Here is a 27,951-nt window from a genome sequence, read left to right on the forward strand (position 1 = left end):
CCCACATCATTCTACTGATGTGATTGTATTTGTCTGTCTGTAAAACCTTACCTATCACCTACGCAGTTCAGACAGTATCTCCATCATGAGATGCTGTGGAATGTGTGGTTTTCCATCGAAAAGTTTCAACTAGCTTTGGCGTAGAATCGCACGCAAGAACCAGTACTTCAGTTGTTGCACCATCACGTTCGCAGAAAACAACAAAAAACAACTGAGAAACTACTTCCACTTTCATCACCAGCCACGGCTGTTCCGAATCAGTATTAAAAAAAAAGTAGAAGAAGAAGGGAAAAAAAAGAGGACTTTGTATAGCGATATGGATTTCATTCCGCCCGGCTGTTGCAGCGACGTCACAGGTCCTGATTTCAGTAAAATGGATATCCAGGTGAAATATACTGCAATGACTGAAAATAAATAAAAATGTTACACATTAATTTATTTTTGTTTTATTTTATGTTCAGAATTTATGCATTCAATGACTGTTGCATCTCAGTCTCCTTCAGCAACATATACATACTTACATCCTGCTGTCTGAACCTCTTCCATGTGTGTATGCATGCAGAAGATTAAATGCACATGTTACAGACTCCATAGATTAATCCATGTCAGTCATGGTAGCAAGAACAGAACCAACATGCATACCTGAAAAATGTTTGTCTGCTTACATGGAGGGGTAAAAAGTCATGCATGTAAAAGCCATAACGTGGTACTGCAGCCCGTGATTGCAGATCAAGAAGGAGAAAGTGACCAGTTTTGTATTTTTACAGAAACCATAAGATGTCTGGACATGATATCATTTAATTGGGCATTGTTGCCTTGTTACATAATAATTTTACTTGAATGTATGTTTTATAATTAAATTAAATATATGTTCATTTTCTAATTGTCTTTGCCCTTTTTTGAATGCATTATAGTTTAGTCTGCAGTAGCCAATAGGTAGGCATCTGAAAAGTAGAATGAATTATACATCCATTGTTTAATGTTCTGGTGAATGAGTTGTTCATTGCACAAAATGACATGATTTGAGCTTTAGTGTTAAAGAACATTTGATGCTTACTCCTCTTTTTCCAGGGACAGTGTATTGCACAGAAATCTAGATTGCTGGCTGCATGCATTGTGTGCAGTGTATTATTTTATAAACTTGTACTGTTACTGTCATTAATTGTGACTGTGTCGATCAGGTGCATGGTTTTTTGACTCACTTGTGTAAATAAAGTGAGTCTATGTTTTAACCTGGTGTTCGGTTGTCTCTGTGTGTGTGTCTGTGTGTCCGTGGTAAACTTTAACATTGACATTTTCTCTGCAAATACTTTGTCAGTTGACACCAAATTAGGCATAAAAATAGGAAAAATTCAGTTCTTTCCAGTCATCTTGTTTAAAACAATATTGCACCTCTGGGATGGGCACACACACACACAAAAAAAAAAAAAAAAAATGAAGCCTAATATTATGCAAACTGCATTTACTCTTTATTTTTTTTGTATTTTCTAATTTTCTATATTCAAAGTGGCTTAAACCAGGTTAAGTTATGGATTTGGACTTAGTCAAATGCATCCTAACTTAACTTTGAACAGTTTGATTTTGAGAAGGGGTCCCAATTAGGTAAATACACTATGAAGTTTGAAAGCATTCATTTGTGTGCCTATCAGTCTATCTATCATATCACTATCAGACGCGCATGTAAACAAGCATACATGTATAAAAGCATAGATTATAACATGAATTATGAGAGAATGTTCACAGACATACTTTGCATTGCCAAGACCTTATGACAAGCTAGATTACAGGTTAAATTAAGCAAGAAGAGAAATAAAATAACATGAAACATAAATTATGCAGAAATATCTGAAATGAAAACAAAATTACAGCATGAACAGGAATGATAGTTAAATAACATATGGAGCACTGCCTCAGTTCAGCAAGAATAAAAAAAACCCAAAAAAACCCCCAAACAACATGAGCATTGGCATCATGATTGTTCTGGCTGTTAAATATTTTTTATCATCACCAGTCTTTGTTTGCAAAATATTCATCATCAGTCTTCTCACACAGTCAGTGGTGCCCTGGTTGCCAGTCGTGTGGAGCACCTAGGTGCAGGATCTGGTGGTAGTGGAGGCGGCTCTGGAACAGCTCACTGGGTTGATGTCCTGGGTCTTGGCATGGGCATGGTCAACCACACACCACTGTCAGTGTCAGTGTCGGACACTTTGTCGCCCTGGTGGTGCAGTGGGACCGGGTCTGGAGGTGTGACAGAGGGTGGTTGTTGGCTGGACCTCTGCGGTGTGGGGCTGACGACAGGTGGGGGCATCCGTGGGACCACAGCGTCAGGTGTGGTGCTGTGGTGCCTCCGTCTGCGTCGGCGTCTCCTGCGTCGCTGATTTGGAGCTGGTGTAGCTGGCCTTGGTCCATGCTGCTCAGAGTGTGTGTCAGTGACACACTGTTTGTAGGCTGGAGCTGCAGGCTTGTGGTCTGCATTCAGTTGCCTGGCCCTCAGGTAGCGTCGCTTGTGGTGACACTGGTCCTCAGTGTGACCGGGCCTCTCACACCAGACACAGTGTGGAGGGTGTGGGGTATGGTCAGCAGCACAGCGTTGAGGATGAAGCGCTGGTTTTGGAGGATGTGGGCCGTGTGCTGGCATGGGTGACTGCAGCTGACGTTGCAGGCTGGTGTTCTCAGCTGTGAGTGTGGCCAGCTGAGACTGTAGGCGGACAACAGTGGTGTTGTCTACGCTGGGGCAGGTGTTGTAGGTGTGGCTGTCCTCCCGCAACCATCGCAGGGCCTCCTTCTTCGCTGCCTCGAAGGTGGTGTCAGGGTGGTAGCGGATGAGGCACCTGACATCGCGCCTGAGTGCGGCTGGCTGAAGGCCTCTGGTGAAGGCGTCGCGGAGTATGGTTGCTGACACCTGGGTCACCCCATCTTCAGCTTTGTTGACCTTGGTCCATAGGTGCTGAAGATGGGATGCGTAGTTGATCACCGTCTCCTTGGGCTGCTGCTGTCTGTTGAAGAAGGCAGTGGCAAGGTCGGTGGCATCTCGCTGATCTCCCCAGTTCTCTTCAAGAACTGCAAGGATCTTGGCTGGGGTGTCCACTTGTGTCGCCGGCAGCCTGACGATCTGCTGGCGAGCTCGGCCGGCAAGGGCTGAGATCAGCCAGAGAGAGGCTGTCGCGTCATCCAGGGGCTGCAGCTGGAGTATCAGTCTGGCGCCATGGCCTCCTGGACGAAGTCATCGACTTCTGTGCTGCTTTCCTCACCAGATAGCGTCGGGAGTTTGGGCAGGAAGTCAGATGAAGCCATCTTGATGGGGCGACGACTCTTCTCGTGGACTTGTGTACCTGCTGCACTGTCTTCTCTCTTCTCCTATGTTAAACTATCCCTATGTGACTGTTGATGTAACCTCTTGTCCCTGTATGATCCTAGCTCGCAGTGCCAAGTATATAATAGAGATTAGCTTGGCTAGGAGCTGTGATTTATTATTAGAGATATTTAGAGAATTAGCACATCCTAGGCTCACAGCGCCAAGTTGTAACAAGGTACACTTGGTTGTAAAGGGCTGTGGTTTAGGGATGGATTGAATTTGGATAGAAAGAATTGTAATATTAAAAGGGAATAATTTGGATTAATCAAGGATCAAAATCCTGTTGGATCAAGATCCTGTCATAAAGATATTTTCAAGGATCAATATCCTGTCGGCGACGGCACTTTTGTAGCCATGTACCGAGCGGTTATTCAAGGGTACGGCACAAAAGAACTAACCTAAATGATTGATTGAATGAAAGGATAGACAAGATCCCACGCACAGGCCAGGAAGATATAGAGGCCAGTCACAAATGGGTTTTTCTATTGTTTTATTTACAGTAGTTATAAGAACATAAAAAGAGAAAACTAAGAAGAGAAGAACTAAGAGAAGAGATAATGAGAAGATAAAAAGAGAAGACAGTGCCTGGAATGACACAAACAAATGTCATAAGCACAACATGTCGACACAAGTGAATAGTAAAGCACATGTATACATATTACATGGAAAGACTATCACTCGGGTTTGGGATACGCAACAACATAATGCATATGTGTGAAGACCAAACGCTGACATCAAATGACATTTCTAATACATTTAAATAGTGCAGTTAAAGTGATTGAAGTGATGCTGACTTGGTGAAAGTACACTGACAGTATAGATTAGGTAAAGCTTATACTGTGTCAAAGTGACTCAAATGAATCAGTTTATCATGTTGCACTATACTGGAGTAAGCCGTATAGGAGAGAGCATGACAACTAAATTACAATTAACAGACTGATACATATCAGGTGGTTTTAACCAATAACTGATATTAATCAAACACTATCTTGTAATCACCTCAACAGAATACTACACACATCTTAGAGTACTGAGCACACTGTAGCAGTACAACTGATATCAGCATGTAAAATGATACCTGAATAGTAAACAAGATGGAGAATCAGTGGCTTAGATATAATACTGGCAACCTGACAGACCAGATAGTAAGTGAAGAACCATCATGGCTTAACCATTAAGTGGTGAATGAACTTTATGCACTCACTAGAACATTCTGGAACAAACTATCTGTGTCCAGAGACGTCACTGACTGTGACGTTAAGAAGAATGGAATACTGCTACGAGCATAAGACGACATGGCAATTTTCTAGATCAATCATAGCCGAGCTGTGACTAACATGTCAAAGCAATAACTGAACAAAGAATTAACTGAACAAAGCAATAACTGAACATACTCATATGAACACAAGTACTGTGTCGAAGAATACAATTTACAAATCAACACATTCTACACACTAATACTTACATGATACGTAGCGCACGGCTGCTCAGCCGAGCACAAAATCCGGCTCTTTAGTTGGCCGAGCAGCGTCTAGCATCTTGGGTCAAAAATTTTTTAATGCCAGACTTTCCCACCGCACTCTGTACTGACCGGCACATTCGCCGCGGTATTTCTGGCCCCGCGCGCCAAACCGGGACACTGCCTTCTTTGTTTCACTCGGCCCCGCGGCCCCCGCCCCACTTTTCCCACCTTTTCACAGCATCCACACATTTCCTACAGCGATTACAGAAAGTTGAATTATTGCTATTCCTGGTTGTATTATTGGAGTGCAGTTTGATTTGATTTACACAATTTCATTATTTTATCAACATCATTGTTTAATTTTATTTTTTTTTTTACCTTAAAAATCTTCGTCTTTCTCGTGGAATGAAGGGCACGGCAGTGCCATAAGCCGACAGACACCCCGCTCTCCATCCCCCTGCTGCTCACTCTCACCATGCTACAGTGTGTTCATTTAAACGTTTGTTGTGCTGCCAAGAAAAATCGCACAACTCAAAAGGTAAGCTAATCTGCACGCAGGCATGCTATATGTTCTGTGTGTATTTACGATGCTATTGTGCTAAACGCCTGTTTTCTTAGAGAGGGATTTAAACTTAACGATTTTTGCGATCATGTTTCTGCTTATCCTTCTCTTCTCTTTCTTCATTTATGTTTCAGCCGTTGCCGCAACAACCGCTATGTAAGGAAACATATTGTGTTTGGAGTCAATGGAAAGCTTATTTTGTGTTCTTTTTAGAAAACCACTTCTTTAGTCGTTATTTCCGATCCATCCGAGGAGATGATGCGCGAAAGAAACAAAGCAGATTTACCGCCGAACAAGCGTACAGTGAGTGCTGCTGGCGCGGCCTGTTTGTCAGCCGCGTTTATTCATATCCATGCCCTACTTCGTGGGTTCACGAACTTTCGCAGGGCCAACTAAAGTGCCAGCACTGAACACCCGTGAGCGAGGTGTCAGCCTTTGTGGGGACACACACGACACAACACACTGCTCACGACACAGCAAGAGAGAGAGAGAGAGAGAGCAGGCTCTGGTCACATGACTGACCAGGTATGAAATGACCACTCATCACTCACTGTGCCAATTTATGCAAGTTTAGCGGACCGCAAAGGCCGTCACGTGTGCTGCGAGCAGATCGTCACTAATCAGCCCAAATCCGATGAGAACTGTGCTTGTTTCAAGGTGTTCAGTGACAGATTTCTAAATGATTCCTGAACCGATTTACGTCGGATAAGTTGCAAAAGAAAGAGCTCAACGCCTACTTTATAATGAGTATAAAATGAAGTGTTGATTATTTAAGATGAATTTATAATCTTAATTTAAGTCACCTGAACAGGGTCAGTTTTAACGAGCTCGTTGCTGAAAATTACAAACTGCGTTAAATCAGTTTAACGTAGGCAAACATAAATGGAATAGATTTAAAGATGGAATTGCGACGATTCTGCCAGTATATAATACTTGTAGTTTACTGATCTGACAAAAGAGGTATTAATTAATTATGGTGGAACAGAAACACAAGTTTGCTCTCAGCCAATGATGTACGCGACACTGGTCGAGCCGTGAGCAGGTTGTCTGGCGAGGACAAAATGATGTAAGCGGAGTGACGTCACACATTCTGGGCGCGGGTAAGGAGGGAAAACGTCGTCTGCTGTAGCTTGTGTGTGAGCAGTTTGGACCAAGCATCGCGCGCTTGGTCACACATGTTTATACACATTCAAAGCGCGTGCTCATATTCTTTGCGAACGCGAATGACGCCATTTTGTTTCAAGTTGTTGACCTGCCCGTTCAATCCTATATTCAATCGACAATACATGATAACATGTGATGGAAAGTTGGAGAAGGAGACCGTTAAATATTTATTCAGAGAAAGATTTGTGAACGCCTCATCACTTACTGGATTATGCCCCAAACTGCCATAAAAATATCCACAGAATCAGTCGGAATTCACAGTTAAAAATTGTAAACCATGCGAGTTAATACCCTTGAATTGATGAAACGAAAAAATTTCCACTGTCTTGACTTTTCTCAAATTGAAGTCCTTTTCACTTCATACGTCGTTTAGAAGTACTTGTACTTGGCTCTACATGTTATTAGTTTAACAAAATACTAAATTTTCATATCAACTTTAAAACTATAAAACTAGAATGAACGTAAAAGAGAAATTGAATCGACTGTGTCGTATTACATTCCCGGTGGCTGTAACTAAACTTGTGCATCTATCTAGATCTAGTGAAAACGGCTAAATGTTGCAGTGTGATTGCGGCGATAGCCATTAAAAAGAATTTTTAATTGCCCTTAAAGATTTTTTGAATGCCCAAGATACACCAGAATAATATGATTTAAACAGTGTTCTCACTGCGAATACCGCAATTGATTTATTGCCCTTTAAAAAAAGTATGTTCAAATGTTAAATTTTAGAACGTCAGTTAAGGAGCCACGACAGTGTAATGGATAAGGCAGTTTCTTCTCACCCGAACACGCAGGGTTCGAATCTGGTTAGGACTTCTTTTTTTTTTTTTTTTTTTTTAAACACGAAGCTTTATAATAACAAATACAGAACACATTTTAACGATCAGATTTAAAAAAAAAAAGTGTATCACAAGTGAGTCTTGAAGGCCTTGCCTCTCTTGTTTCTCATGTCAGTAATTGTGGTGTTTTGCCTCCACAGTCAGCTGGGTTTTGCACAATATGATAATATTGCCTCTTTATTTTTCACCTTATAGGATTGGTGAATTCCTGTGTTAAGAAAAAAAGAAAAGAAAAAAAAAGAAAAAACAAAACAAAAACAACAACAACAAAAAAACAGCCAACCAAAAACAAACAAACAAAAAAGCAACAACAACAAAACAAACAAAAAAGAAAATAAAAGAAGAAACCAGTGTTACTAGGGTCACATAATGCCACTCTAACGCAGCTATTATTGTGCAAGCATGCCATGATGAACATGTTGTGATGCAAATTCACTGCTGCCAGGCTGTTAAACTCCTTGTTTTTTGTTTTTCTCTAATACCAAACTTAGTGTCTGATACTATGCAACAGTGTAACTGTAAGCATACATTGGCAGTGGCAACATAGTCATTCTGGCACCAGTCTCATGAAACTGCAGATGTAGCATTTACATTTAGATGTGTGTGATTTGTGACTGTTGTCAGAAACTTGAAGTGTTCTGCCTGATATTCCACATCAACTGGTGTGAGCAGTACTTCTGGCTGTCTGTAGCTGCCATCTTCTGTCTTCCACACTTTTGCTCCATGGTAATTCACTGTGTGCAAATACAACTCACTCAGTCACTGTGCAATTTTTATGTCATGAATACTCGTTTGAAAATTTACATAGCTTGCCAGACAGTTCTGACTGGAAATGTGATTCCACTGTACTGCTGCTGCAAAAGTAATGGCATTGCTGTTTCACTAATGGCTGTATCATATGATAAAATTGTTCTGATTTAGTGAGGCACAAGGACTGAAAGAGTCACATCTTGGTGCAAACACGAAGCATACTTAATGAAGAATAAATCGGATGCTCGCTAAATCATTGCATATTTGAAGTAAAATTTGCATGATTGCGTATAAAATATAGTGATTTTACAGAAACTTAAGAAGTCGTCAAGTTATTTTTTAAAATATTGTTTTATATTTGATTTGGTGTCAGTTGTGGAGGAGGTATTGAAAATTTTGTTTGTTTGTTTTGTATGTATGTGTATATATATATATATATATATATATATATATATATATATATATATATATATATATATATATATATATATATATGTTGTTTTTTCCTGCCTACAATTAAAGCCCATCTGATAGACTGGTTGTGGGTTTGCTGATATTTTAAGTATGAAAGACCTGCAAACCCCACACCATCTCTCTGTGCCTTTATCAGTTTATGTATGTTTTCTTTCTCAGATTCAGAAAGTTTTTAGCCATCTGTTTGATGTGCTAGGTGTGTAATCATTTTCATATTCTCCTTATCGCACACAGAGCAGGTAGTTGTCATAAATTTGTGTAGCTTGTCACAGGTTTGAGTAGCTTGAAAAGCATCATAACTAATGCTCAGTATGATTTATTGATAGAGGGTGTCTTGTGATATTGGTAAACTGAAGGGTTAAGTTCTGCACAATGTGTTTGACTACATAACCACTGCACTAAGCACACGTCATCCATACCACATATCATCCACCACAAGGAAGCAAGCCATGACAAGGTACTAATTAAATAAGACTGTGCAATATCAGTGATTAACTAAGAGGAGATATATATGGTGATATGTTTAAAAGTGACATAATATTATCTGAACAAAGATGTTGTTCTGTTTCATTTGAAAGGATGCATCACAGTGTAGAGTTGATCCATAAGATATATGCTTAGAAATAACAATAATGATAATATCAACAACAATAATGATTATTGGCATATATATGTCTTGACTTTTATAAGTGTTGGTAAAGAAGGTTGTGTTTTGTATTTCAGATTCACTATTCCAACTGGAACCTGATCTTCTTCCTCTCCAGAAAAACCAGCTTGGAAGTTCTTGGATTCTCCTTGAACATCTTTAAACTCTGCAAGTCTGTTCCTTGTTTTGTCTTTCAGCCTTTGTGTTCCAACAGTCAGTCCCATCATTAGGGGTCTTTTGTGTCTTTATTTCATATATTTCATACACTGAAAGTTTAGATATTGTAGTCTTGAAAAGGTCATTAAGACACTAGACATTGATAGAGGCAACCATGTATTTGTTCTGTATTGTCTGTGTGTAACATATTCAAGACTAAAAGGCTATGCCAGCCTTGAATGAAAAGTCAGTCTGTTAACACATTTCTTCTGTCATTGCTGCTGTGTGCACAACTTGAAGTTTTGTTCCTTTTCAGAGAGAGATACTTCTCTCTATTGTTGACCTTTTGGTCTTTACAACAGTTCTAGCAGATACATACATCAAGTATACATTATCAAAAAAGTGAAGAGTTCATCTGGAATAAACAGTAAATGTGGCCTTGACTGTGCAGAAAACCCCCCCAGAAAAAATTATAATGAAAAACAAGACAAATTACCTTGTGTATACATATGAAAGCAATGACTTGTTGGAATATTTCTTTGAAAACTACATAAAGCAGTGCAGTGTGTTGTGGTTACACTGTAAAGCAGTGAGTTTCTTCTTCACTGTGGATCCAGTTTCAGTCACACTTGGCTTTGATCATTGACACATCATCATTGGTTCAAAATCATTGACTAAGCTCTAAGTTCTTTAAACTGGGGAGAAATCACAGCTAGAGACATATTGTGAAATTCAGAGATCACCAAAGCACTGGCCAGCTACATCAAACACAAAGACCTAATGCCCGAAGTTTTTGACAGTGGTGCAAGGTGAAATTAGATTGATTCTGCACATTATAAGAGTAGGCTGTGTGCATTGTCTTTGAAGGGTTCAATAGGGAACATTTATCAAGTGCAAAACTGGCCAGAGGTTACTGTTTTCTAAACCTTTTTGTTCTCAAAGTATCAAAGTTTGATACAGAGCCTTGGTATAAAAATTGGTCAGTTTCTGCTTGATAGAGGGGGAAATGATGTAAACTACCCTAAGTGCCAGTTGAATAAAGAGAGTTCTTTGGATAGTTAAAACAGAGAGATGTTTGTGGTAATGATGACAAGTATGTGGACAAGCACTTGTATAAAAGGGTGTTTATAGAGAATTTTTGTTATACTTTCTCTGAATCATTATTTTGGGGGGAGTCAGGTACCCTTTTTTGGCCATTTCTGTGTCCAGTTAGAGAAATGCCTTTCTGTGTCTGTGTTCAGCTATCTCTTTTGCTGTCTGTCTGTTAATGTTCATCCATGTTTGAGAGTGTGTGTCTTTTTTTCATGGTTCTCCCTGTATCTCCATGTTGTTCTCTTCTGCTTTCGTGGGCTGCATCTCCCATGTTCACTCATATTCTTTGACTATGTTCCAAGTGCTGACTTGGATTATGGGATCTTTAACATGCATATTTGATATTCTGCATCTGTATACTCATGAAGGGATTTCAGGCAACAGTAGGTCTGATGACCTTGCAGACTGGAAAAATCTTCACTCTTCACCCATCAGGTGCCATGACTAGGATTCAAACCCAGAACCCACAGACTGACAGTCGGTTGCTTCAACTACAAGGCTGTTGTGCCTGTCTCTCTCTGTTGTCTGTTATTATACATGAGTATGTGTATCAGTATTTGCATGAGTGCATGTGTGTGTGTGTGTGTGTGTGTGTGTGTGTGTGTGTGAGTGTGTGTGTGTGTGAGTGTGTGTGTGTGTGTGTGTGTGTGTGTGAATGGGTCCACAAGAAGGTGACACTGAAAAAGTGCCAAGTTAAGAAGTACACATCATGAGATACTTTGGTGACAGGTTCCACAAGATGATAATGAACCAGCCCAGTTGGGAGGCGCTGCAGAGTGATAAAGTTTACATACTGGGTTTCCTGCTGATCGTCATTGGCCTCATTCTCTGTGGCTTGTGTATGCGGGCCTATGGTCCTAAGGACACTTTCCGCCAACTGGGTTAGTGGCTTGTCTGTTCTACCAGTGGCAGCAGACTAACTTATGGTGATAAGCTGTCATGTTGTTTGTGTGTGTTGGTTGTATACTGTTCATGATGATGTCTAAAGGCTTCTCAGTGTTGCGTGTGCGCGCGCGCGTGTGTGTGTGGGAGGAGGTGGGGTCGGGGGTTGGGGGAGGGGTGGGTGGGAGGGGAGTGGGGGGGGGATGAGGGGGTGAGTGGGGGGGTTTATTCATGCTTACTTCAACCACCACCACCACAAAACCCCTACCTATATCACCAGTTATTTCTAGAAGTGCCCTGTGTTACTGTTTGTAATTTTTGACTCAAGTGTGTCAACAAAATGATATGGTGGTCTGTCTAACCATTTATGATTTTGGGTGTGGGTGTGCTTGTAGTAAACTGTTATATTGCCTTTTTCTCAGGAGCTGCTATATTAGTAGATGCAACACCTGACATTATTACAGATATTGTTATAACTTTCCAAACTCCACAATGTCATGACTGCACAATGACAAAGTCCCCAACACAGTGTCAAATATTTAAGCAAAGAAAGTTAATTGCCATTAAACAGTTGAAAATTTTCTGTTCACACATATGTGAATTATGGTTTTTCCATATTGAGAAACATTTATGAATGAATGTTTATCATGAAAATAGTGCTTGAATATGCCAACATGAAAATCATGCTATTGTACATCTGCACCAGACTTATGACAGAATAGTGGAAAAATTCTTACCCTTTTCTGTGCCACAGAAATGATATCTTCTTCACTTGTCAGCTAGCAAGAATGCAGAGAAAAAAAAAGAAAACCTCTTCAATAGAACAAAAACAGATTTGGTGGGTTTCACAGTCTTCATTCTGCCAACTTCTCACTTTCAGGGAAAAAAAAGAAAGATCAAAAATGAAACTATGCTCCCATTATTTCCCCGAGTCAGTTGTTGAACATGTCTCCATGCTAGAAAACCAACTTTTAAGCATAGTGGGTGTTTGCTTTAGCTGGCACCTTTCTCAATTGAATCCCCCCAGTAAATTTCTGAAATAATGACATTCACAAAAGTAACATCTCGAACAAAGTCATTCAAAATATGTTTATTGTACCTTTATTGTATAAAGTGTCACCAATAAGAAATTAAACATAATAATTGTGAAATTGTGCATGCAGCATAGCTTCAGATCTCAAACTTATCTCAGAAGATGAATAGTGTTAAACCTGCCATATGTGCTTGTAAACTTTGCACCTTCCCTCCCATCTTTCTTTGAGTCAAAATGCTTCAAAGTGTTTTCCTCGGGAACAAGTAAGACACAAGAAACCACAAGTATCATCATATAATTTTTATTCTTAAAAAATGAAGAACCCCCTAAAAAAACACACCAAAAAAACCCAAACCAAAACCAACAACAACAGCAACAAAACAACAACATACAAACTTCAACAACATTGTGTGGGATTCTGTAAGGAAATAAGTCTGTTGATGCCTAATACTAAAAGTTTGATCCCACAGTAATAAATAGAAATGACATTGATTATATCACTAGCTTTCTGATGTTGCAGTTAAACATAGCATACAAAAATGATATCATTTGTTTTCACTTGGTGTGTGTGTGTGTGTGTGTGTGTGTGTGTGTGTGTGTTGTCAGTCTTCAGAGAGTATCTGCAGTGTCCATTGATACCGAATGCTGCTAAGTCAAAGCAGAGGAAAGTCCGTGGGACACCGCGTCACTATCGTGATCTGAACAGATTGATTAAGACTGCCATTTTCTTCTGCGCGCTGGGTTACTCTCTCATGTCAGTCTGTCTGTCAGAATATATGTCTTGTCTTTGATCTTTGCATGCAGCAGTAGAACATAGCCTATTAATATTCACATGCATTTGTTAAAAAAGATTTAAAAAAAGGTCTTGAGTAGTTAAGACACTGTGATTGTGATTCATGGTGTACATATCTTTAAAAAATATATATATATATATATATAAATGCCTGTTTGTACATGTGTGTCCTTATGCTTAGCTTAACACTTTGGCTGCCGTTTTCGCTTTTCGGCACCCATTAGGGAGACCGCCTATGTTGCCAAAAGGCGACCAGATCAGGGTAGGTCATTCACAAACCTACCACTCTTATTTTGGGGAGGTTTGAAAGGCCATATTTTGTGCATGTGACTAGGGGAATCCCCTGCTATCGATTAATGCTATCTTTTCAGTACTTCTGCAAGTTTTTTGAGTGAATTTATTATAGTTTTATCCGCAACTTCGATCTTTTCATTTTCCAAAATGGCTGCATTGATGAGCAGACAATGCTACTTCACAAATGAGCAAGTTATAGAGCAACTGAGACTGCAGCCAGGCCACAAAATGAAGATTCGGGTGAAGAATTCCCGTATGATGATGAAGTTTCATTGTCTGAGGGGGAGAGTGATAGTGATGGTGACTGGGCACCGAGCCGAGTAGCAAGTCGCGAGCGTACGGGGCGTGGCCAGACGAGTGGAGCACGTGTTCCTGCTACAGCCACCACATCGGCAGCTGTGAGTGACCATGATAGTGAAGGGGAAGAGTGTGTTGCTCAAGTCGTAGCGTTTGTGTCACGTCAGGTGCTCGCACATGTATGTCACTGAGAGTGTGTGTGACTAAGATTAGGTTGCACTTATTTTTATATATGGATAGATTAGAGGTGCACTGTTCATTCACTACTAGCACTTATAAATTTATGTGTGCATTGTATCAGACAAGTGTAGGACATTGAAGATCAAGAGCAGTATGTTTATTTACCACACAAATACTTCATGTCAGTTTTTTTTCTTGTGAAGATTATGGAGATACACTTTGTAAAATAATGCCTGTGTAAAAATCTATGTTTTTGCTATTTGTGCACTTGTTTATTCAGTCTAATATCATCATCTTGGATGAATAGACTATAAATAAATAAATGAAACGAAGCACCTGTTTATGAGTATAATATCTTTTATTTGCAGTATTTATCATTTACTGATAATAAATCAGCTGTTATATCATTATTACTGATTGTATTTTACTTTTTTTTTTGCTCATGTGTTTCAGATGTCCTTGTCAATGCTGACAACTTCCATCCAGTGGACTTCTTTATGCTTTTCTTCCCAGAATCAGCATTCCAACTCATGGCTGACCAGTCTAATCTGTATGCAGAGGAGCTGCTGTCACTAGTGTCAGGCATGACTGAACTCAGTCAACATTCAAGGCTGAATGCTGCCAAAGACGTCACTGTCCCTGAGATGAAGGCATGCACAGCACTTCAGATCATGATGGGGCTGTGTTGTAAGCCTGAAATGGAGGACTACTGGCGGACATACTAGCTGCTCAACCTGCCATTTGGAACCATAATGTGCAAGAAGCCAATGTGTCCCACTCTGTGCTTTGAACTGTATCATACTGTGGAGGACTACAGGAAAGCAGCAGCAACTAAAATTCACTGTCTCCAACAGTGAACAGTTTAGACCTGTGTTCATACATATCTGTATACATATTTTACCTCCATTCATTTATTTTCTGATTTTAGTTGTATTTCAGTTTCATCAGATAGTTGTAAAGTGTATATATATAGTTCCACCACAGTAAGATATTTCAAGTGAGGACACTGTGAAACCTTCAAGTGAAGTGACAGAAATCATCATTTTTCCACAAAAACGCAAGTTCATTTTGTGTGTTTCCCATGGATTATCATCTGGATTACATCATTACATGGGAAATATAGTTGTACTGAAGACTTCAACTGGTGAGTTTGTTTTTATTTTGAACTGCATTGCAGTGATGTTTGTGTTGGACCTGTCTTTGTTTATGTCTGTGATGTGTCAAAGTTCAAAATTTGTATAACCCCCCCAAAAAACCCCCCCATAATAATTAACATAAAAATCAAAATATTTCACAGTACCAACATCATTTATTGCTCCAAAACACAAAAATTCCACAATTCCTCTTACTTAAAAAAACCAATAACAACTGGAAGTCATTTGGTTCAAAAACAAAAATGTCATAGTAATTTGAAATCTGCAGGTGTAATTTCGTGCTCTTTCTTGAAAATCAGCTGGTGCCAGGGAGTGTTGCACTCTAAACTCATTGGCGGTGAAAGGGTTAATGTTATTTTTGGGATAAGTGTATTAGCAGACACAAAGACGTCCCCTGTGAGGGATTAACCCTTAGCCTGCCAAGGCATTTGGCCAATAACTGAAACCTATTTATGGGGAATTTTCATAAAAAACAGGTAGGTGTAGAAAAATAATATTCTATATTGATTTCTCAACTGACATGGATAAAAGTGTACATTTTCTGAAAGGAAACTTGATAAAATTGACAAAGTGCATTAAAAAAAAATGTTTTGTTATGATTAACTGAATATGTTATCTAAAAGAACTTAAAAAAAACCCAAAACATTAAACATATGCATGAACAAATATGCACACACATACGCCCCCCCCCCCCCCCCCCCCCCACCCCCCCCCCCACACACACACACACACACTAACACCATCCCCAACAAAGAAGAGTCAGGATCAAAGTCATCAGCCCAATGTCAAACCCAGTGATCTGAAAATAAGGACACCACCATGCCTACATGACTACCCCTCCCCCTCCCTTCACTCTCAACCTCATGTTCTGAATCACTCTGCACACTGTAACCTGGCACCTCCCCCACCCCCATGAGTGACCTCTTGCAGGGCTGTCTGTCACATACAGGTGGTTATGTTCTGGAATCATTCAACACTGTCTGCTAGGAAAGTCGAGGTCTGTTCTGGTCTCTGGGTGAAGAGTAGGCTAATATTCCTAGCTCTCCTCTTCAAAACAGTTGTCAGACAGATTGCAGTTTATCTTTGTCTTCTTCAAGCATTCGTTCTAATTTTCATTGAGCAGTGACTTAAGCTTGAGTTGATGTGATTCTTGAGATACATGTATGAGCATACACAAAAACGTCCCCTGTGAGGGATTGATAAAGTGACATTGTATTGTAATTTGTACTGTATGGTATTGTATTGGACTGTATTGTGTTGTATTGTTTTGTATCAGGCTATATTGTATTGCGTGATAAAGCCTACACTGGTGAAATCTTAAAACTACCATTGTCAGAGCTGTGTGTAGCATTGTCTAATGATTTATTATTTCAGTATGTTATTCTAGATTTGGTTTGGCAGTAACCATGGTGCGCCATTAGCCTTTATCTTAGGTACCATGTTATAAATACCAGTTAGTCTGGCAATAACAGTAGCAAGTTTCATGTATTCCAGATCAAATCAGTTTGTCTTGCAGTAAGAGTAGCCAGAACTGTGTTTGTTCTAGACCAGTTCATTCCCCTTTCTTTTTTTCAAGCAAGCCTTGACACTTTTTTCTCTTTTCCGCAGTCTGTGATGTACCATCTGTGCTGTTTTGCTCTGGCGATTAGGTAGTGAGATGTAAACACTGGGATGGACACTAGCTGCCCATTCTGCAGTGTTATCTGCCTATATGGCCTTTTTAATGGATTTTTTGTTTAGCTTTAAATTATTATTTTTTTTTACTTTTTTACATTTTTTGTAATCTGGGGATGATAAATTAAGCAGAATGGCTGGTGTCTTCAGCATGGCCTAGTCTTATTTGCTATAAGGACTAAATGGTTTGGATACTGTGTCATGAACTGTGTTTTGTGGATTTGTCTTAGTGGTAGTTTTTTTTTGTAGATGTGACAGTTATGTGTTGATGTGGTTGAGCATTTGTAAGGTTTGACAGTCGTGATATGGCCCTGTGCGGTCGGCTGGACTATAAGCAACAAGAACAAGAACACTGTAATGATGATGATGATGATCATCATCATCAACATTATCATCATTTAGGGGTGGAGATTGCAAGGATGATGATGATTGGACAAGTGGGTGATTCCGTGGCAGGATTAACAGTGACGATGATGATGATGGAAGAGGTGGATGGTTTAGTGGCAGGGTTAACAGTGATGATGTCGATGATGGTGATGATGATGATGAAGTTTGTTGCCAGGTTTGTCTGTTTGGCAGGCCTGTTGGTGACAGTGATGATGATGATGATGATGATGATCATGTTTGTCGCCAGGTTTGCCTGTCTGGCAGGCCTGTTGGTGACAGTGATGATGATGATGATGATGATGATGATGATGTTTGTCGCCAGGTTTGCCTGTCTGGCAGGCCTGTTGGTGACAGTGATGATGATGATGATGATGGTGATGATGATGATGATGATGATGATGATGATGATGATGATGTTTGTCACCAGGTTTGCCTGTCTGGCAGGCCTGTTGGTGACGATGACGATGATGATGATGATGGTGATGATGATGATGATGATGATGATGTTTGTTGCCAGGTTTGCCTGTCTGGCGGGCCTGTTGGTGACGGTGATGATGATGATGATGATGATGATGATTTGTCGCCAGGTTTGCCTGTCTGGCAGGCCTGTTGGTGACGGTGATGATGATGATGGTGATGATGATGATGATGGTGACGATGATGATGATGATGTTTGTCGCCAGGTTTGCCTGTCTGGCGGGCCTGTTGGTGACGATGACGATGATGGTGATGATGGTGATGGTGATGATGGTGATGATGTTTGTCGCCAGGTTTGCCTGTCTGGCGGGCCTGTTGGTGACGGTGATGGTGATGGTGATGATGATGATGATGATGATTTTGTCGCCAGGTTTGCCTGTCTGGCAGGCCTGTTGGTGACGATGACGATGATGATGATGATGGTGATGATGATGATGATGTTTGTCGCCAGGTTTGCCTGTCTGGCAGGCCTGTTGGTGACGGTGATGATGATGGTGATGATGATGATGATGATGATGATGATGATGTTTGTCGCCAGGTTTGCCTGTCTGGCAGGCCTGTTGGTGACGGTGATGATGATGATGATGATGATGATGATGATGATGATGTTTGTCGCCAGGTTTGCCTGTCTGGCGGGCCTGTTGGTGACGGTGATGATGATGGTGATGATGATGATGATGATGTTTGTCGCCAGGTTTGCCTGTCTGGCGGGCCTGTTGGTGACGGTGATGATGATGATGGTGATGATGATGATGTTTGTCGCCAGGTTTGCCTGTCTGGCAGGCCTGTTGGTGACGGTGATGATGATGATGGTGATGATGATGATGATGTTTGTCGCCAGGTTTGCCTGTCTGGCAGGCCTGTTGGTGACGGTGATGATGATGATGGTGATGATGATGATGATGTTTGTCGCCAGGTTTGCCTGTCTGGCAGGCCTGTTGGTGACAGTGATGATGATGATGATGTTTGTCGCCAGGTTTGCCTGTCTGGCAGGCCTGTTGGTGACGGTGATGATGATGGTGATGATGTTTGTCGCCAGGTTTGCCTGTCTGGCAGGCCTGTTGGTGACGGTGATGCAGACCTACTGTTGCTGCACTGGCCGCAGCAGCTTTTGACACACAGGTGAGGATAATGATGACACTACTAATGATGATGATGATAATGAGCATTTGTATAGCCCTACCCTGAGGATAATGAGGATAATGATGATAATATTAATGATGAAGATGATATTGATAATGATAATGTGCATTTGCATAGGTCTTTCCCTGAGGATAATAACTATGATAATATAGCATCTACACTTATGTTCTAAATGCATTTCACAATATGTGTGGTCAACAAAAGGTACAGTGATATGATATTGAAAAACACATTAAAAACTTGTAAAAAAAAAAAAAAGAAAAAAGAAAAAAAAAGAAGTAACATCACTCACAACTCACATACTTCTCCCACCACACCCCACACCCCACACACATACATTGATGCACATACACACATCATCTAATATCACTTACAGTGAAAAGACGTTAAAAAACGAACGAAGAGAGAACACACACACACACACACACACACACACACACACACACACACACACACACACACACAAAGGAGGGCAGGAGGGAGACGCAGAGAAAGGTAGATATAGGTTTGAATATTGTTTTAACAAATGTGTTTTTATTAGATCAGATTTGAAAGATTTAATCTTGGAACACTGTTATTTTGTGGTAGAGATTTCCAGAGTCAAGCACCGCAGTGTGCAGATGTTCAGAAAGTATTCTCAGATATTCTAAGGTTGACCTGGAATGGGGGAAATGAGGAGTGGGGGGATCATTGTGACCAAATCTGTAGGTACAGCAAAATAGGGTTGGAATGTCACTAGTTCGAAGAAACCCTGAGGTGGGGGGAAGGAGGGTGGGGGGAAGTAGGGGATGGGATACTCTGCAGATGATCGACAGATCAGAAAGTGTGAGAAAGGGAGGGATGGGGTGTTGGTGGGGGTGAAGATAGCTGGATCGGACATCACTGTTGGAAATGAATTTGAGATGGGACATCACTGTTGGAAATGAATTTGAGATGGGACATCACTGTTGGAAATGAATTTGGGGATGGTGAGGGAGGCAGTGTACAGGATACTGCAGGAGAAAGATCCAGGCATTAGGAGTGGAAGGTGGGGGATAGGGGATGGTATGTCATAACTACAGCAGTGTTGCCAAACCAGCACTATTAAGAATAACAAGACAGTACCAACATCAATAACATTAACTCTTTCATTCCTATTTTTCTGTTAACCATTACTCTCCCTTGTCCCGAGATTCATACGAAATGTATATATTCTCTTCATTCCTGGATTTAGAGAAGAGAAAAAATTGTATGAAGCAGGGTACATATTTTGGAGACTTACGGCAACGTGGCTCATTACAGTACACTTTGATTGTCATACACAGTTGTGTACAGGATTGATGTGAGAAATTGTCTGTGAGCCTGTTGACACTATAGAGTGACATCTCTGGTGACACTCAGGTGTAAAACAGGTGACTTTGGGGTCAAACACAATGCTTACAAGTACGTACCACATGCAGGACAGTGTTTTGCTTGCAGAGTATGCACATCATGCAGGTAATCATCGAGTAGTGCCTCACATGTATCTCGGTGCCACACTGCTAGTCATATCGATGAAAAACTGTCTCAGTTGTCACTGCTATTGTCCTTATCACATGAATAATTATGACTTTGTCTCAAAGAATATGTGCCTTTCACTACATAAGCAGTCACTGAGCCAGAATCAGATAATTATTTATACAATTCTTGAACAAAAACTATGAAAGAGAAACAAAACTTTCTCTTAATACACATGTCTGTGTTACACTCATCACATAAGATGCCACACAAAGATGACATGTATGTGATATACCTTGAAGCAGTCACGCTAGCTACTGCACAAATATACACCACAATTTTCAAACTTGCACTTTTTGAATGTTTCATTACCTGCTGTATGTGCTTCTGTAGCAGCAGCTAATTGCACTCTCTCCTCATCGTTTACTTGTAACAGATCGAAATCATCATCTGATAAAGCGTTGTAAAACTCATCTACACATTCTACACAGCACATCGACAAGAATGTAGCGCTGGCCACTTTCCCATGGCTCAGGGAGGGTGAGGGGGGTGTCTGGCTTCCATTACACTCATAAACACTGCCCTGCTAGTGACGCAGTTAAGAATTGATGACGCATGCTGATGGTGAGACTTGTGCGGAGTTCAAAGCGCGAGAACCGATTTTCCGTCTGGTAGGAAAGGTAGGGGGAATTCTCTGCTGCACGGTTTTCTATGCTCCAGGAATGAAGGGTAAAAGTCCTGTAAGCCTGAAAACCTTGCTGCAGGAATCAAAGAGTTAATAACAACACGAATGTTGCCAAGTCAGCACCATTGACAATAACAAGACAGTGCCAGCATCAATAACAATAATGACAACTGTAATGTTGCCAAGTCAGCACCATTGACAGTAAAAAGACAATGCCAGCATCAATAACAATAATGACAACAGGAATGTTGCCAAGTCAGCACCATTGACAATAACAAGACAATGCCAGCATCAATAACAATAATGACAACACGAATGTTGCCAAGTCAGCACCATTGACAATAACAAGACAATGCCAGCATCAATAACAATAATGACAACACGAATGTTGCCAAGTCAGCACCATTGACAATAACAAGACAATGCCAGCATCAATAACAATAATGACAATAGTAATGTTGCCAAGTCAGCACCATTGACAATAACAAGACAATGCCAGCATCAATAACAATAATGACAACACGAATGTTGCCAAGTCAGCACCATTGACAATAACAAGATAACACCAACAACAATAATAACAGTAATGTTGCCAAATCAGCACCATTGACAATAACAAGATAACACCAACAACAATAATAACAGTAATGTTGCCAAATCAGCACTATTGGCAGTAAAAAGAGAACACCAACAACAATAATAACAGTAATGTTGCCAAATCAGCACCATTGACAGTGAAAAGATAACACCAACAACAATAATAACAGTAATGTTGCCAAATCAGCACCATTGACAATAACAAGACAACACCAACAACAGTAATAGCAATGTGGCAAAACCAGCACTAAGGACAGTAACAACGAGACAAGGCACCACTAAGAACCATTGACAGTGATAACAATACACCACCACCACCACCAACAACAGCAACAGCAACAACAGCAATGTAGCAAAACGTACAACATCACTGCCAACAGTAGTACCAGTGCTGATAAGAGTATGGCAATACCAACACCAACTACAATGACAACACAAAGTTCTGCATTGCAGCAAAGCCAACGCCAACTATGACTGTGCTAAGAACAAAGCAGCTAAACCAATGATAACAACAATTACAGTAGCAGTACTTCAGTGCCAAGGCAAGGACAATGATAATAATATCAACAGACATGTCTTGACTTCTTGTTTTAATAATAAAACATGATGTAAAATATAAAAGAAAAAAAAGTTATGCCAGTTATACTTACTTAGATATTTTGAATGTGTTTAAGAAAACATAAATGAATGAATCAGTAAATAAGTAAGGAAAATGATAGGAATGATGATATAAGCAACATCAAGAGAAGAAATTACACACAGACACACGCAGACACAGACACACAGGCACAGACACACACGGACACACACAGACACAGACGGACACACACACACAAACACACACACACACACGCACACACTCACTCTCTCTCTCTTTCTCACTCTCTCTGTTTCCATCAAAATATTTAATAACTTGCTGAAGAAGAAAAATACACTGGTTTTTTTCCGTGGGACTTGTGGTAAACAAGCTTCCAGCCTAAGGTTTCTGATCACATGGCAGTGCTAACAACAGGGCAGAGGGTAAATTACAGAGAGCCGTGTCGGAGAGAAAGATTAGTTGAAACAGTGACAAGTGAACATTAACACAGACCAAGTGCTGGGTATCTGCTCTGCTTATTTCAGCCAAGGCAAGGTGCCCAAGGCAAGGGTGGAGTGGTTAGGATGGCAGTGATTCAGAACATTGTGACCACTCATTCACCACTGTAGTGTGTGGTCACTCATAAGTGTAGTGTGTGGTCACTCATAAGTGTAATGTGTGATCACTCATAAGTGTTAGTGTGTGGTCACTCATAAGTGTTGTGTGTGGTCACTCATAAGTGTTGTGTGCGATCACTCATTAGTGTGTGGTCACTCATAAGTGTTGTGTGTGGTCACTCATAAGTGTTGTGTGTGATCACTCATAAGTGTTGTGTGTGATCACTCATAACTGTTGTGTGTGATCACTTTTAACTATAGTGTGTGATCACTCATAATGTTAATGTATGTGATCAGAGATAACTGTTGTGTGTGATTACTAATAAGTGTAGTGTGTGGTCACTCATAACTATAGTGTGTGTGATCACTTTTAACTATAGTGTGTGATCACTCATAACGTTAATGTATGTGATCACTCGTAACTGTTGTGTGTGATCACTCATAAGTGTAGTGTGTGATCACTCATAACTATAGTGTGTGTGATCACTCATAAGTGTAGTCTGTGATCACTCATAAGTGTAGTATGTGATCACTGATAACTGTAGTGTGTGATCACTCATAAGTGTAGTATGTGATCACTCATAAGTGTAGTATGTGATCACTCATAAGTGTAGTGTGTGATCACTCATAACTATAGTGTGTGTGATCACTCATAAGTGTAGTCTGTGATCACTCATAAGTGTAGTATGTGATCACTGATAACTGTAGTGTGTGATCACTCATAAGTGTAGTGTGTGATCACTCATAACTATAGTGCGTGTGATCACTCGTAACGTTAATATATGTGATCACTGATAACTGTAGTGTGTGATCACTCATAACTATAGTGTGTGTGATCACTCGTAACGTTAATATATGTGATCACTGATAACTGTAGTGTGTGATCACTCATAAGTGTAGTGTGTAATCACTCATAACTATATTGTGTGTAATTACTAATAAGTGTAGTGTGTAATCACTCATAACGTTAATGTATGTGATAACTCATAAGTGTAGTGTGTGATCACATATAAGTGTAGTATGTGATCATTCATAACAGTAGTGTGTGTGATCACTCATAACGTTAATGTATGTGACCACTGATAACTGTTGTGTGTGATCACTCATAACTGTATTGTGTGTGATTACTAATAAGTGTAGTGTGTGATCACTCATAACTATAGTGTGTGTAATCACTTATAACTGTAGTGTGTGTGATTACTAAGTGAAGTGTGTGATCACTCATAACTATAGTGTGTGTGATTACTAAGTGTAGTGTGTGATCACTCATGACTATTGTGTGTGTGATTACTAAGTGTAGTGTGTGATCACTTATAACTATAGTGTGTGTGATCACTCGTAACTATAGTGTGTGTGATTACTAAGCGTAATCTGTGATCACAATTCTGAAAGTACACAATGTTGTGTTGACTAGAACTGAAGTACAGATTGTAGAGTAGGCGGGTGTGAGGACAGAGTTGGGGCAGCAGGGCACTGTGCCAGAGCAGGAGGGACCTGCATCATGTTAATGACAGTATGGAGTGTCTGACAGCCAACACACGGACTGGATCCCACAGTCCACCCTTCTGTATGTACCCCATCATTATCCCTTCCCTGACAGGCTGTGGGTTTTTTTAGGGTGGTCCCACTGGTTCTTTGTCACTGTACATCCAGCCTGCTGGGATAGGATAGCAGGGGACCTTTGGATTATTAGTTTTTGAATTTTCATTTTAATTTTGATTGAGTTAGTTGTTGGCAGTGTCACACACACAGCAGAGAATGAGTGACCTGACAGAGGGAAGTAAGGTTGGGTGGGGCAGGGCCTGCAGTGCCGCGGAGATCCCAGGAGTGTAGGGGTGTGGGTGAGGACTGCGGGGCAGGGGGGAGTGCTGTCCTGTACAAGAAGGGCACTGTGAGCATGATGGATGTGTTCCAGAGCTGCTGCTGTCCTGTCCTGGCTTTGCTTGTGTGGGTGCCAGGTAAGTAGAGACAGAAACTGAGATCGTGAATCTCATGTGTTTTGGGGTGTGTTCATGCTGTGTGTGTGTGTGTGTGTGTGCGTGTGTGTGTGCGTGTTTGTGTGTCTGTGTGTGTGTATGTGTTCATGCCGTATGTGTGTATGTGTGTATGTGTGTGTGTATTCATGCTCTGTATGTGTGTGTGTTTGTGCTCTGTATGTGTATGTGTGTGTGCGTGTGTGTCCATGCTCTGTGTGTGCGTGTGTGTCCATGCTCTGTGTGTGTGTGTATTTGTGTGAATGTGTTTTTATGTATTCATTCTCTCTCTCTCTCTCTCTCTGTCTCTCTCTCTGTATGTGTGTGTGCGTGTGTGTCCATGCTCTGTGTGTGTGTGTGTGTGTATTTGTGTGAATGTGTTTTTATGTATTCATTCTCTCTCTCTCTCTCTCTCTCTCTCTCTCTCTGTATGTGTGTGTGCGTGTGTGTCCATGCTCTGTGTGTGTGCGTGTGTGTCCATGCTCTGTGTGTGTGTGTGTGTGTATTTGTGTGAATGTGTTTTTATGTATTCATTCTCTCTCTCTCTCTCTCTCTGTATGTGTGTGTGTGTGTGTGTGTGTGTGTGTGTGTGTGTGTGTGTGTATGTGTGTGTGTGTGTGTGTGTGTGTGTTGTTTGTTTTGTTTTTCACTTTCAGATGTTGTACAGTAGTGCCATTCTTGTGCCCCCCCTCAGTGTGTGCTTATTAGCATTATAGGCATGGTTCAGCTTACATTTCTCTTGCACCTAGTTTTGTCAGAGACTAGAAAATAGCATATTTACTGGCCATGAACTTGATGAAGATAGTATGGATCCTGTTGGAATTCTAAGTTAAAGGTCTTCAAACTGTAATCAAAGTCAAGATTAGAAACAAAAATGTTCAAGGTGACAATATTGTTTCATTTCAAGCTATGCCATTTTGTAAGGTATCATCTGTGTTGCAATGCACTTGTTTTGTGTGTATTGTGTTATGCAGTTGTGAATTGTTTTATATGGTACAGAAGTGGTTATAAGTTTTGCTTCTTGTGCTTTGACTTGTCTTATACAGCTGCTTTGATGTTTCTGTGAATAAAGTTTGTTTGAAACAAAAGTTCTGTCATATTTTTCTGCTCTTCCCTGTATTCATACTGGATTTTTGTTATTTTAATTGTTGATTTTTTCAGCTGACCAAAAAAAAAAAAAAAATTCACATTTTCATTACTCTTTTGAAGAGTTTTTATTTATTCATTAAAAAAAAGCAAAGCATTGTTGTGTAATATGGTGTGTAGTGCATCAACGCTGCATGGTAATTGTAGTGCTAACAGAGACAAAAACCAAATCTTGATCAACAATAGTGACAGTGAAGAAGAGCGTTGTGTAATGAAGCTGGCGCCGGTGTGCTGGTGTGGTCTACATGTAGAAATCTTGATGTCATCACTGTGTGCTTTCAGTCTGCTCACCTGACTTGTTGAGGCTGCTGTGATGTAATGAGGCAAGGTCTTTTCTTGTGTCCATGGTATTGTGAAGTCAGTACTGCTGGCTAGGTCTGGGTTCTTGCCTTACGTTATCTTCCAGGATTTTCTGATCTCTCTCCAGGATCTGTTATTGTGGCCAGTGTTCTAGCAATTTTGATCCCACCAGTTTTAGTCACAGTGGATATATAGTATGTATGTTTGTATGAATGAATTAATGATAGTGTCATGTCCAACTAGGACCATCAGGACAGCTGAGGAGGCAACTGCTGTCTTGACTGTCTGGGCTAAAATTTAGTAGTGGAGAGTATCATGCCCAAGTTACATCCCCACTCCCTCAGCCAAGAGGGTTTTAGGACAGTCATCTTTGGGATGGTTCCCAAAGGCCAGCTATCCCCCAAGGCTGCACTACTGGGGGCCACTACAATCTTCCTCCTATGTTTGAGATTCATAGTCTTTCACAAAAGACTGAGCTGAAAATGGCTTCCCATTGTAGAGAAACCATTGTTTATACAGCTGTCACTTTGTTGTGTAAGCTGATGTATGTCAATAATCTGACACACACACACACACACACACACACACACATATATATATATATATATATATATATATATATATAAATTACATAAAGTTTAAACTTTTCATGCTGAAGAAGTTTCAGTTTCAAGATGTCAGAGCATGCAGAATGAACCTTAAATGCAACATTTGGTCTGCTTTGAAAACAAACAAACAAAGAAACAAACAAAACAACAACAACAACAAACAAACCAACAACAAAAAAGAGCTGATGCCTAACCCTCACAAAAACCCATCATACTGGTCAGGCCTTTACAGTCTACTTAGGTTTGTGAAAAACATTAACATGAAATAAAATGATAAGCAAAAAAAAAAAAAAAAAAAGTAAGTGCATGCATTAAAGTGTAGTAAAGTGAAAGATAGTGGAAGGCATATGGTTGAAAGAAGGAAGGAGGAAGTCGTCAGCCAGTTTGAGCCAAACTGACATAAGTAGACCAGCTGTAGGTTGATTGCTGGTTGGACTGGGGGAAGAAGAGGGTTATTCTGATGGTCAGGGAATCAGCACAGTGTTGGATAGAAATGCGTTCACAGTCAACATTGCTTTTGTGTGTGTGCAGGGGTGCATTGGTAAGTATTACATTCATTTATTGATTTATCTATCCTTTGTTTACATTTGCTTTTATTCATTTATTTGATTATTTGTTTATTCATTCATTGAACCAGTGATTTATTTACCTCTTCATTTATTTACCTTTTTGTTTATTCATTATTTGCTGGCATTTATTCCCCAACCCTTTTGTGCTTTATTTACACTAGATGAAAAGATAATACCTTTTGTTTGCTGAGCTGATTTGATCTTTATTTTTCTGCCCAGTGGAGGTGATTTTTTTCAGACCATAACTGGCTCCTACCAGAGTTGAGTGTGCTGTGGGCTTAAATAGGAAGAATTTGGCCACATAGTTGAGTATCATCCATTTAACAGATGCGTCTTTGGGTGTGTTTCTCAAATTTCCTGACAAAAACTGGAAGTGTCTGTATCTCTTGGGTCTGGTTAAAGCTGGGATATCATTATTAAGGGAGCATAGAGTGCAGCCTTGTCACATCATCCCAATCCTAAAATGGACCTCCATAGTGGCATTGTCATCTGCATTCATCATCAGTTTAGATATATGTTTTTTCCACAGTCTGTGGCCTTTCATGCTCTACTCTCATGGTGACCTTAGTTTGGATCACCCTCCACTTCC

The 27,951-nt window shown here is 40.3% G+C and overlaps 1 protein-coding gene across 2 annotated transcripts; it reads left to right on the top strand.

The window, feature by feature from the left end:
* Window positions 1-27,575, top strand: LOC143290150 (uncharacterized). Of its 2 annotated transcripts, XM_076599451.1 has the most exons (8): window positions 1-385; window positions 8,007-8,108; window positions 9,330-9,424; window positions 11,230-11,381; window positions 13,022-13,169; window positions 18,711-18,793; window positions 24,682-24,724; window positions 27,325-27,575. In XM_076599451.1, the coding sequence occupies exons 1-6, from the start codon at window positions 317-319 to the stop codon at window positions 18,784-18,786; spliced, it is 642 nt and encodes a 213-aa protein (XP_076455566.1). In that variant the 5' UTR covers window positions 1-316; the 3' UTR covers window positions 18,787-18,793; window positions 24,682-24,724; window positions 27,325-27,575. The 2 variants fall into 2 exon arrangements, with proteins under 2 accessions (XP_076455566.1, XP_076455567.1); XM_076599452.1 differs by lacking the exon at window positions 13,022-13,169.
* Window positions 27,576-27,951: the final 376 nt, after the last annotated feature.

The sequence above is a fragment of the Babylonia areolata genome, chromosome 15 (assembly GCF_041734735.1).
Source record: "Babylonia areolata isolate BAREFJ2019XMU chromosome 15, ASM4173473v1, whole genome shotgun sequence".
Taxonomy (NCBI): domain Eukaryota; kingdom Metazoa; phylum Mollusca; class Gastropoda; order Neogastropoda; family Buccinidae; genus Babylonia; species Babylonia areolata.

Excerpts from the sequence above, each read along its gene's own strand:
- LOC143290150 (XM_076599451.1), top strand. The coding sequence starts at position 317 with ATGGATTTCATTCCGCCCGGCTGTTGCAGCGACGTCACAGGTCCTGAT. Across the intron at positions 8,109-9,329 it reads TTCCACACTTTTGCTCCATG|ATTCACTATTCCAACTGGAA; the intron begins GTAATTCACTGT and ends TTTGTATTTCAG. Across the intron at positions 13,170-18,710 it reads GCGCTGGGTTACTCTCTCAT|GTTTGCCTGTCTGGCAGGCC; the intron begins GTCAGTCTGTCT and ends GTTTGTCGCCAG.